This window comes from Chiroxiphia lanceolata, chromosome 7 (genome assembly GCF_009829145.1).
Source record: "Chiroxiphia lanceolata isolate bChiLan1 chromosome 7, bChiLan1.pri, whole genome shotgun sequence".
Lineage (NCBI taxonomy): Eukaryota > Metazoa > Chordata > Aves > Passeriformes > Pipridae > Chiroxiphia > Chiroxiphia lanceolata.
Window position 1 is genome coordinate 7158853 of NC_045643.1, and position 12811 is coordinate 7171663.

The 12811-nt window shown below is 45.5% G+C and overlaps 1 protein-coding gene across 1 annotated transcript in view; it reads right to left on the minus strand.

The window, feature by feature from the left end:
- ABCA12 (ATP binding cassette subfamily A member 12) overlaps nucleotides 1-7945 on the minus strand; it is an 82572-nt gene extending 74627 nt beyond the window's left edge. Inside the window, 2 exon segments of the mRNA XM_032693397.1 lie at nucleotides 3736-3829; nucleotides 7877-7945. Of these exon segments, the coding sequence (XP_032549288.1) occupies nucleotides 3736-3829; nucleotides 7877-7945 (163 nt within the window).
- Between the last annotated feature and the right edge of the window lie 4866 nt (nucleotides 7946-12811).

Consider the following 12811-nt stretch of genomic DNA (forward strand, 5'->3'; position numbering starts at 1 on the left):
TCTATGACAAATATCTGAGTGAATGCAATACACCCTGCAGACACCTCCACAACAGTGGTGAAACCTGGGTGGAAATTCTGGGCAGAGGTGAAGGGCAAGATGTGCCTCACTGAGAAGAGTTTGGGCAATGAATTCCCTAGCACAATTTGGTGGATTTCAGACCAGACCCAAGAGCACAGCTCCTTTCCATGAAGAAGGAAAAATACCTGTGAATGAGGCATGGCTTTCGCAGCACAGGAGAGCAAGGTTTCTCCCACACCTTACCCGTGGAAGAGCAGGGTTTCTGAGTGAGTGTTGGACTAACCACACCCAGGAGAGCTTCCACAGGGAATACTGATGAGGTTGAACTGACAGGAGAAGAGAGCAGGCCAGCAGAAAAGGAAGAAAGCGGGCGGGGAGGGTGTGACGGGTGTGACAGGCTCGTTAGAGCAGGAGTGTAATTGGGCTCCTCTGCAGACTGAGTGGGTTGAGCCCCGAGGGACAGATTGTATCTCACACAATTCCCATACCTTGCAAAAACCTGCAGGATGGAAAGGAACTTCTGTCCCTGTTCTAGAAAACAAGTGATACAGGCACAAAAGTCTGGACAATACAACCAGAGTTCATGGCTTTCACCTGCAGGCTTCCAGTACAGAGCTTCCTATCCCACACCTATGCCACAAAACACATTCCAATACCTTCTAGCAAAGACAAAGGCTGAAATAAAAAGGTCAAAAGCCCCAGCTGTGATGTGTATATTAAGTTGGATGGGAATTTTGTTTGGTTAGACTCTCAGAACATCACAGGAGCTGGGTATGCACAGAGAGTGAAATATCTTTTTCATTTCTCCTGACAACAATCTCTGCTGACCTGGAAACACATCATCAAACAGGTGTCCAGAATAAAGAAGAGTCTGTGGTTTGTTTTTTTTACCTCCTAGATACAAGATGCTTTAGTTGTGAAGAAAATTACATATTGGATAGATTTCAGCTCCTTGTTTTCCTCAGTTCTTAGTTAGCCCATGAGCATCCTCTTCCCTAGTGACATTTATTTGGCATGTCCTTTCCCTCTGAAGCTCAGCCTGGCACAAGCTCCCATGGTGCTACACATTATAATTCAACACAAGCAGGAAGCTCTTGACACTTGTTCATTCTTGACTGATATTTGCCAGGTAATTCTCTACACAATCCTCCATCAATTGAATGTGTATCAGATGTCCTTCAGAATAACTTATTGTCTCGAATTTGAGCTGTTTTAATTGAAAAAATAATAGATTTCATGATATTTCTGTGAGAATACCTGAGATAAGGTTACAGACTGAGATTTCCTCTGGGGTTATCTCTAAGGCTCCAAACCTCAGCATCTGGGTACCTTATTCTACCTCTGTGCCATTGATTCTGTGCTTCCTGGCTTTTGTCTACCTGCAATAATCCCTTGACAGCAGAACTGGAAACAGCTTCTTGTCACTACTCAACGATTCTGTCTTAAGGCAGGCACTGGAACTCAGCAGAAGGTGGATTTTATCCCTGTTGAAAACAAACAAACCCCTCTCCTGTAATAGTTTTCCTAGATGTGTCCACCCCCACCTGCCTTTCTTTTCTAGCAGAAAAGGAAGTTCCCAAGTGATTTATCTTTTGCTTTTCAAGCAAAAAGTTGATACATTTTTTCCAGCTGTCAAAAAAAGAGTAATTGTCAAGCAACTGTTCTTATTTAACTAGAAAAGCAGTGGAAACTGGCTGTTTGATGTCCTGGTAACATTCTCCTCTATCCCCTCAGGATTCTTAGATGATCTCTGAACATCTGGATCACAAGAATTACACCCAAACCATTATTTCCAGCATAAAAACCTCTCTTGCAATAGAGAGTTCCTATCATCCACTTCTAAGAGAGACAGACACCTACTCACATACTTAGTGAGACTTGTACCAAAATAAAAATGATCTACAGAGGAAAAGGGAACTAATCCAAAGATACTGCCTAGTCCTTCCCTTTCCTGCAAAGCACAACTGATGGAGCTACTTGCTCTTCCTAAGATTATTCCTGCTAATCCATTAATGCAGAGATGTGACCACGCAGAGCAAAAATGCTCCAAATAAATATATATTCAAACTAATAACCATGCCAAATAAAGGAATAAATATTTCCTCATCCAGCTGGCTCTCTTGACATCCATCTTATCAGGTTTATCAGGGACAGGAAGTACAACCTGGAGCAGTGTGGGAGGACTGCCATCTCCACACTTGGCAAAATCTGGGGTTTTCACAAAGTACAGCATGTCCCATCTTGCCCGCTCCAACTGGTTCAAGGGAATTTGGGAGAACCTGAAACATGTAACAGGTCTAAAGAGTCTTTTGCTGACAGCAGATGGGCTTGGGGTTAAAAAAATGACTCTAACACATCAAGAATGTCCTTCTCCATTAAAGAATTCTTATGATACCTTCAGAAGGTCACTTGCTCTGGCTTTCCATCCTGGTCTACAAAAAGAGGGACACAAACCTGCACCCAGATTAGGCTGCAAGCTCTCTGGGACAAGGGCTATCCTAGTTGTATGCCTAACATTTGTCACAATATGGCCTTTTCTCACACACCACACAGACTTTTTAAGCAGAGAACGACACCTGTCACTGACCAGGGCAAACATTTCCCATGTGCACACATGACATCAGGAGCAGATCCCTCAGGACCACATCGTACACATCTGACAGCTGTAAACCTTGGAAGCCAACTGCTTGTCCTCTCTGCTGCCAGACTCTGCCTCCTCTCCTCTCTGCCCCAAACACAGAAACCCAACATTACCCATGCTGTGCTCTTGTGCAGTCAATGATGCCCTGATGTGGGTCATTCATGGTGGTGTTACAAATCTTTTACTACAGTAATTTTTGAGACCCTGTGGTGGGGCTTGTGCTGGGCAACTATGGCTCCCTTCCAACCCAAACCGTTCTGTGAGTCTATCATTTGATCCAACTCAAAATTAACACTGTGGAAGGGAAAAAAGGCTTCCAACTGGACAAACTCCTTGCCCTGCTTTACTTTATAACTTCATGAACAAACATGCCCTGGGCTGGGACACGCCAGTCCTGGTGGCAATAAGGCCTCACTAACCAGTGGAAGTGTTTCAGAGCAGATTCAAGTGCATCCCTGCCCCAAGATGCACACAGGTTCTCCTGACACAAGAAGCAAAGCTGTAAGTGAGAACCAGCTTGTGCAAACACTTCACCCATTTGACCCCAAACAACTACTCACCCACCCAAAGAGCTGCTATTTTTATTAGAAAGGGCTCACAGACACCACCAGCTACCAGTCTCCAGCTGAGCTTTCCAGCAAGATGCTTAAATATGCACATTTTGCCTGTAGCACACACAAAGTAAAACCTTTCATGTTGACCAATCTCATGTTTGTTACCCCACCTCCATAATCACACATGAAGCCTCTGACCTCAATTTACTGCCCTCTTCTCTCTCAGTTTCTCCTGTAAGTTTATATTCCTGTCTACAACAGCAGTATCTGAGTAAATCTCAATGAGACAGTTCTTTAAAGTTGTTTTCTAATTATCAAGCTAATTTGAAAAAAACATGAGCAGAAACAACCTCAGAGGAACACACATATTTTATTTACAGCATTCTGCATCCCAGGAAATCTCCACTGGAAACTATAAGGAACCAAATTTGTAAAAGTAACAAAACACATCAAATGAACACATCAGTCACTGAAATGAGAACTAAACCCCACAGACATAAAAACAAACCAGTTACTTACAGTTTTGCTGTGGTTCTGGAGGGAATTTGAGACGGATAATGGCCAAGATTATGAAAACAACCACAGGCCAGGAAATTAAAACAAACGACCATACCTATAAAACAGCAATGAAAATATATGGGTTACGTTTGTCGTGCTGATGTGTCCCAGAGCCCGTCTGGAATGTACAAGTAGTGCCCTAAATGAGTTATAGGTGCATTGTAAATCACACCTGTCTCAGTATGCATACAATTAAAGCCCAGGCATTATCTATGCAGGAAGAAAAACTACCTCAGATTTTGAGAGCAAATAACAAGGCTGAAAACAACACAAGGCTTCCTGTCTTTCAGTTTGGCTGATAATTACGGGGGACAGTGTTTATCCAGCTTGGAGACACTGCTATGGAATAGTAAAGGCACGCTGGGAAATATAGGGCTTTTGGACACACCAATGGTGAGATAAAAGAGCTGAGGTGTGAAAGGCTGGTTTCACTTTCAGTGAAAGACGCTGCTCAAATAATAGGTAAATATGACTTTGATTTACTTATGTCCCAGAGTTTGAGTGTTTGATAAGTCTACAACATTTCTTCCCCAAAAATTTCAGTGTTCTTCACAAATCATTGAGCCTTGTGGTTGAGCTGAAGAAAGGATTTGGTCATTTACAAAATGTGGAGCCCGAGAACAGTGAAGGAAGGGGTTTATGGAGCTGTGCAACCAGTCAGCCACAGAAGTCACATTTGAACACCAATCACCAAGATCCCTCATATGAGCTTCTGACCCCAGCAACACAAATCCCTGGCCCCTCTCCATTTCCAGATTGTAGCAGTCCATATACATGAGCTGAGATGAATCATGGAATGGTTTGGGCTGGAGGGGACCTTAAAGCCCATCTCATTCCACCCCCTGCCATGTGCAGGGACACCTTCCACTAGCCCAGGCTGCTCCAAGCCCTGTCCAATCTGGCCTTGGACACTTCCAGGGGTGGGGCAGCCACAGCTTCTCTGGGCAACCTGTGCCAGGGCCTCCCCACCCTCACAGGGAAGAACGTATTCCATATATCTAACATAAGATGGAAGAGAAATTATGTAGAATTGGCCTAATACGTTGAAAAACACATGAACATCTATAGAACTCTTGTGTTTAACATAAGGGTTGACAGTTTCAATGGATAAGAATTAAGAAAATACAGTCTGGTAATCATCTACTGTAGTAAACCAATCTAGGTAGGAGGCCCAAAATCTTAAAGCTACAAGCCTTGGAGTTTAGTGAGCCAGGAAAATGCAATTATTCAAATAATCAACAGCTTCTGCACTAGCTGGCTACCTTGCTCCCATGCTTACTAGATTAGAGCTTTCCATCCATCAGTAGCTAAGCTCAAGCTACTCTGTGCTGCAAAATTGCTATGCCATCTTCATGCCAATTTTTGTAACTGCAAAGATGTCTTTCTTCAAAATAATCCCATTTTTCATCGTTGTGCTACTATTTTTTTCAGATCAGCACACATTACCCACAACTGTTTTTCCAAAGTAATTCCAAGCCCATAACCATGTTTTCATTTCCTGTAACACTTACTGGAACATAAAACCAAACAGACAGACAAACAAATCCTGCAGAGCAATTCAGCTTGAAGATGGTTGTTTTACAGCAAGTCCATCCCTATTAGCCCTGATGAGGTGACAGAGGCTTGAAAGCAGGAGCAAATTCGTGCCCCAAAATAGTCAACTGACAGACATCAAATCACAAGGCCCCTCCCCACACATCCCTTCACAGAGGGCACTCCTCTAATTTCAGCATTCAGCAGTATCTTAGCTTTTACAGACAGTTCCTGCCTTTCATATATACACTGCCAACTTGTAACAGGATCCATCACTGAAACTACCATCTATTTATAATTTTTTCTATCAGATGCTTTCCCTATAATCACTCCCCAAACACGCAGTTTAACTGTGATTAATTCCCGTGCAAACAGTATCATTAACGCAGCCTCCTCGTTTAGAACCACACAGGCTAAAGGAAAATTATGGGGTAACAGCACAGAAACTGATATTAGTCAGAAGCTGCCTGAAGGAAGGGCCAGACATCTGTCACATTCTTGGGACAATGAATGAATACTGATAGTTTCTACTCAGGGAAATTGTGGTACGTCCCCATTTTGAGCTATAATGTTGCTTATAGTCCCCACTTTCCACACAGCTCTTCCCTCAGTATCTCTGTCCTTTGATTTAATTGGATTTAATAGTAGCTGGGCACATCAGTTGCAACATCACAGCATTCTCTCTGTCCCAAGCATTTCTAGCCAAAGACAACCACCCTGGCCAAACGGCTTGCAGGTGGAACTTGTTGACTCGAATGGAACCATAAACAACCTCAGTTTGGCTCTGAGGACATTAAGAACTGTGATGTCATTGCATAATCCCTTGGTTGGTGGATTATTTCACTGATAAAAGTTGATTTAATCGCTCAGACCTTCTCTAGTATCTCTGGGTACAGGTACATAGAAATACAGTGTGGAGCAAAAGGTAGAAGTAAAATATGTTTTCCAGCCCTGGAGAGGCTGATGAACAGAGCAGGAGAGCACTGAGTCTGCAGGGGTGGGATGGTGGGATGCCTGGTGTCAGACCATCCCATGGCATTCCAGTCATTCCCAGAGAGGGCAGCCAACATCACTGCAGCAGCAGGAACCACCTTCACTCCTTACCAGCAATTGAAAAGCACAACAGAACACTTCCCTCCCTCCCTCCCAAAAAAAGCTCTCCAACAGCCTGGTCTGTAAGTGAAGGCAGATTACACAGGTAAAAAACATGCAAGGAGGAGGACAGAAATCAGGATGTGCTTGGGAGCAGAGGTCTGGCTTTACCTCCTCACACCCTCTCAGTCTGAGCAAGCTCCCTAATTTGGAGCAAGAGAGGGAAATGAAGGAGGGTTGCAGAGAATGGCTGCCATAAAATAGTCTGTAGTGGCCAGATTTTTATTTTAATTGACATTTCAATTCTACAGAATTGATATTTCAACTCCACAGGAAACCAGAATTAAAGCAAGTGAGACTGGTCAAAGCACAAGTAAGGCTTAGGTTGGCATTTACTCTGAGTACACAAGAGCTCAGAGACCCAGACCTTCTGCTTTAATGAGGCTGTTACAATTTCTCTTGAGAAATTAGAAGTAATTTATTGAGATTCTTCTGCATCTCAGAAAAGGTATATTTTGCAGCAGTGAAGAATACTCAGGTATGCAGCACATCCATAGGAGTCAGAGGAACTCAGCACCTCTCCAAATTAGGCTCCACAACTGAAAGGGAGAACACAGTAGGCAAGAACTGACCTTGCAGAAGAACGTGGTGATACTGGGCCTTTCACTCCATCCTCATATCACACCCTCCATGGCCACTTCCCTTCTGTCAGCATTTTCTGCACCTGCCAAGGCTTCCAGTCCACCAAGGCAAGTTTAAAACCCATCTTGTTTGGATTACTAGCAAGAGGACAGGTTGAGGTACAGGCCCATGAACCTCAGGATGCTGTATTTACTGTGCAGCTGCACCAAAACCAGACTGGGACAAAACTACTGGGCAGCCTTTGCCTGGCCGCACAAGACCACCCAAAGGAACATGCACCTCCCTGATGCTGCTGCAGGTCAGATCACCCTCTGGACATTGGTGGCAATGTTTTGTCTTTTGGGAAGAAAGACCATTGGGGTGTTTGATTTGCAGCACACTGGACTGCACTGGAAATCTGTCCTACCTGAATCTCTCAGAGCTACTTTTTCCTTTGTCCATCCTTTACAAATGGGTCTGTGTAAGGGCAGCCCCCACGACCCCCAGATCCCAGGGACTCCTTGGAGGCTGTACACCAACCATGGGGTCTGCTCCAGAGGAGTGGGTACAGAACTGCAGCTGAACTCAGGCCTGCCCGTGAGTTTGTGCATGGTTTTGTTTGCACAGAGGGAACAAGAGTGGCATCCACAGCACTCCATCTGGACTCCCGAGCCCTCATGCACGAGCTCCAACGCAAGACCCAATTATTTTGGCCTAAAAAGACCCACCTTCACTTCCATGCCATTCCCTTCCTTCCCTGTGCCTCTATCACCATGACCTTCCACTCCTGCAGTGTCCCCCTTGCTCATCAGCTCCTGCCATTCCCAGGTTCCCGCTCCTCTGTTCCCACACTCACCGGCTGCCTCTTGACACTCAGCCAGTTCTTCCAGAGCAGGATCCTCAGGTGCTGAGAGAGCGCAGCCATCCTGGGCTGAGCCAGCCACGAGCGAACAGCTGCGTATTCTTCCTCCCCGGCTTAGGAGGCAAAAGTGGAGGCTCTAACCCACAGGGGCATCCAGTGTCCAATATCCAAACCTCTGCCCCTTCCCCACAGCATAGCTCTGGAGCAGCTACTTCATGCACCGCTGGCTGCTGCGGTCCCAGTGAGCGTAGCTCTCGTCCTCCCAGCAATAGCTCCCAGCAAATTCAACAGGTTCTTCTTCCTCTGGCGGCAGCGGGCGGGCGCAGCAGCCTGCCTCCACTTGTGGGAATTACAACAGCCAGCCTCTCCTGGATGCTCCCTGCTCCAGCCCTCACCGATAAAATGGACAGCATTCCAAAAAGATGCTTCTGCTCAAACAAAAGGTGATGCATGCCTCCTCCTCCCCATGATGAAACCACCTGTCTGCCCACACACAGCTCCTGCTGGAGAGGCGTCAGCAGCGGCAGAGTTCGGCTGCTCGCCAGGCCAGTCTGACTTCCCCAGGTTCTCAGGGAATGCCTGGGAAGAAAGTATCCACACCATGTATCTTCCTGGCATTGCTGATTTGGAATTAGTTGTTTGCTTTTTTTTTTTAATTAAATCTACCCATCCAAGGAAATTAAATGAAAGCGCTGAAAAACATATATAAATGAAAATCTCAGGGACTGATCTAATTGCTCAGCTTCCTGTATGTTCCCTTTCCTCCAGGAGATCAGTCCTGGGGCTCTCAGTGACTGAATTCAAGGCAGCATACCCAATCCACTGGGAATGGATCACACCCCACAAAGATTTCAAGCACTAGTGTGGCTTGAACACTTGTTATTGAACTGATCATTGAATTTTCCAAGCTAGTGAAATCTAAAAACAACAGCCAGACATGGAACAGAAAAGGCAGTACAGGGACAGCTCATTGTACCAAGGAATAGCACAAATCTAAAATCCAGACTTGACTGATGGGCTCTGGTTATCCAGAAGAGCTGTGGTCCCTCTCAGAGAGGAGCACATACACTCAAGTATCCTGCTTGGTAACACTGAGATCCTCCACAGAGCACCTTGGCAAGCCAGGGAAGACATCACTGCTCTCAGCATATTCCATAAAAGATGAAAGACTGTTCTTGTACATGGTATTTCTTCCAACCACAAACTAACTTTATGCCTCAAAAATGAGTCCTTGCCAAACTCCACCCAGGGACAGAAGTAGAGGAGGCAGCAGAGGAGTTTTGATCTAAGGGTTGTTAAAAGCACCGAGTGAGAGGAAAAGAGAGAGAGGGGAAGAGAGAGATGTGGTACTCAGCGAAGAGAAACAGCTTCTCCAGATTGGTGAGGAAGTACTTTAAAGCTGGGAATAGCAACAGATCCAGAGCACTCCCTGCCCCACATACCTTCAGTCTAAATAGATCAGACATTCCAATGGTGGGAGTGAAGCTGGGGCTAAAATTAACCTAAAAGGCTTCCCTGGTATAGTTTTGATAGCAATGGGAAGAAACACAAATGTCTAACCTCCCAGTTTACATTCCTTTTTTTTTTTCCCTACCAAATGTCCTCAGGAGAGAGAGAGGGATCTGGTTTGGGTCTGTGGATCAAGAGCAAGCACTGCTCCTTGGGATACTGTTCTAGTTCAGCTCCATGTAAGAAGCACAGCCAGATTCACTGCACTTGGTCCAATCCATTTGCAAACTTTATTCACTTCCTCTCTGGGGCTGAAAAAAGAAATCCAAATATAGATAACTCTGCTCTGAGGGGGTAAGAGAGAAGAAATTTATAATTTCACCATTCACTGCCTTGCCAAGGTCTTTTAAGGCAAGTGTCTGATTGCTTCTTTTTCGTATTCAGTCAAACAACTGTTTCAAAAGAACACTATGATTTGGATAATAATTTTCCCAAGCAAATGCACATCCTTACTTCCTTTGTGAACTGAGTCAACAAACATTCCCCTTGGGAAGTACCCAAAGGATAATTTGTTCGAGTTCACCACTGTAAAATCAGAATAACTCAATGTCAGTTGGCTCTCAGAACACCTGCATTCAACTCCCTGAACACCACAGCGTTCCGGTTCCAGAACACAAGATGAGAACTTCATTAAGCCATTGTACCTTTTTGCTTTTTAATTCCTTTACTGAATAATTCCTGCAGATGGCACAGGAGGCTGGGGACAAAGTGACCAGAGCAGATAGATGTCCCAGTGTGCCAATGTACATATAGCCAGAGGAGGAGAGGAAGGAAAGGCCAAATTCCTCATTCCCCTAAAAAGTCCTCAGTTGGTTTATTCCTCTGGTTAGAGAACTAGGGCTCTTCTGGGCTGAAGGGCAAACTGGTGGTTCAGATCACTGAGAAGAAGAGCAGCATCTGTTTCTGTGGCCACGAAGCAGGGGAAATTCTCAGGGGAGCTCTGAGCTGTGATTTCATGCAACGCAGGTCCCTAGAGCCGTGATCCATCCCCTGTGCTGCAGCAGTGACTACAGCTCACACCACCATGCAGGGGCTGCAGCTTCCAGGGCAGAAAGAATCTCCCCATGCACCAAGAACTCACAAACTCTGAGGCCTTTCCTTGGGATGCTCTTTCAAGGAGAGGAGTTTTTACTTCAGTTACAAGGAATGCACTCATGCTTCCCAAGTATGCCAGTTACCTCTATGAGAAATGAAAACTTAGGGAAGTGATGCAAGACAAAACTGGTAAGAGAAGAGGATAAAGTCCCTCTGAGTGAATGATCTGCTTGCAGGATATGTCCTTATGGGTCCTGACATGTCAGAGCTGGCAGATGTGAGTGCCACAGGCAGCAGCAAGGGAGGGATGCAGGAACAGAGAACACTGCTGTGAAGGAGCTGCAGCACAGGGTCAGCCAGGGGTATGGGGAGCTCTCTCCAGCCCTAACACACTGGGAAGATGAGAAGAAATGGCCATCCTTTACAGTCAATATTTCACTAGTTGCTTGGCCAAAACAGCAGGTCCACACAGCACAAAGCCAACAGCACCATAAAATGCAAACAACTGTCTGCTCATTAATGCTCCTGGCTTAGCTTTGAAACACAAGGGGAGCTGGAGCAAACATGAGAGGGTAAAACATTTACCCCCTTGAAGCACCAGACAAAAAAACCTCTTCAGCTGGCTACCAGTAAAAAAACCCAAACCACAACACCAATCTTGCAGTAACTCAATGCTACAACTAACCCTCAGCAGACACTTCCAAGGCAGGCAGGCAAAAGGTGGCTGGGTGGCCCCAGGAGCCTGGGGGAGGAGAGATCCCACCAGGAGTGAGCAGAGATCTCAGCCAGATGAACTGCCAGGCCAGAGAAACACAGGCAGGGCAGAACGAACCGAAGGAGATGCACAAGGGAACGATGGGGTAACACAGTGACTCATAAAGAGCCAGGACTCTGAACTGGGTACTTTCCCCTTACAGAGCTTGCAGCGTCTTTAGTTACTGAACTGAGCTCAGGAGCAAGTCCAGACTGTGCAAGATGGGCTTTCCTCATGGCTTGTGTAAGCCAGTATTGACCAAATGCTTGACACACTCTCCTTAGGGATTGCAGAGATGCCTATGCATAGGCTTTAGCTGTGATCCCTTATTCACAATCCAAGCCAGGCCAAGGACTGCTGAGCAAGCAGCTTGCAGCCCCACACTGCTCTCTGCAAGCTGAAGGACACTCAGACTACTGCAGAGCAGACCTACCTGCTCAAAGGTAAGTGCACACTTACTCAGCCTGTTAGGTGGCACCTTGCCAGTGTCACATGCAAGGAAGGCCTACAGAATACCAGTTGTCACCATTTCTACCAGAACTCTGCAAGAAAAGCCTTCATGCAAGGAGTACAACTCATTTTCATGGCACAGCCCCATGAAAGGACAGGACATCAAAACAAGCCCAACTTTAGGATGTTCCACAACTAGAATGTGCAGAAATCAGAGAACCCTTTCACAGAAAGGGTTGTCAACCATTGGAACAGGCTGCCCAAGGAAGTTGTGGAGTCATTACCCCTGGAAGTGTTAAAAAAACACGTGCATGTGGTACTTGAAGACATGGTTCTGTGGTGAACAAGGTGGTGCTGGGTTCACATTGGACTTGATGATCTTATAGGCCTTTTCCAACACTAACAATTCCATCATTCTAACATCACATGCCTTTGCAGCACTGAGGAGGTCCCCAGCACATACTCTCTGGTTTACTCCTAATTCCTTCCAAAGGCATGGCAGGAGCCTGGAAATGTAAACTCCTACACATCTCCTGGGTGCCTAATTTCAGGCACATGAACAAGACACCGTTTTGGAAGAGATGCTCAGCATTTAAAAGAAAAAAAAAATCAGAGCCCTCAGAAAAACTAAAATGGGCAGCAATATTTTTAGTCACTACAGAAACTGCTGGTGATGTGGCATCACCACAGTACCACTCTGCCACCAAACACATTTCCACAATTTATTGGTGATTCCACCCACCACCCTTTAAAATGCATTTGCTCAACAGCCACTCCTGGAAGCAGTTTTCCCTTCAGTGATCCATTACTGCCATGAATACACGGATTTTGTCACACAGGGCCCACTCCGAAGAGTTCAAGGAGAACTGATTTTTGGCTCAAAGCCCTTGGATATTAACTCCTTTATTTCTACAGAGCAGTCTTGTTTCCAGGAACAAGCCCCCAAACCAAGTGAAGTTTTGGGATACTCTAATATTAGAGCAGTGAAGCACCAAAATTGAAATGTCTGAGCTTCTTGCAAATGAATTTAGAGGCACCGCAGGCTGAAACACTTGGGACAGGATTCTCAGATGTCAAAAACCTTCTGCAGAAGCAGATTTAGGGAAGGGCAAGGAAATGCAACTTTAGGTTCTAAAGCCACAGTGCCTCTGTTACCAGCCAGCCCTTCTCCCTTGCTCTCA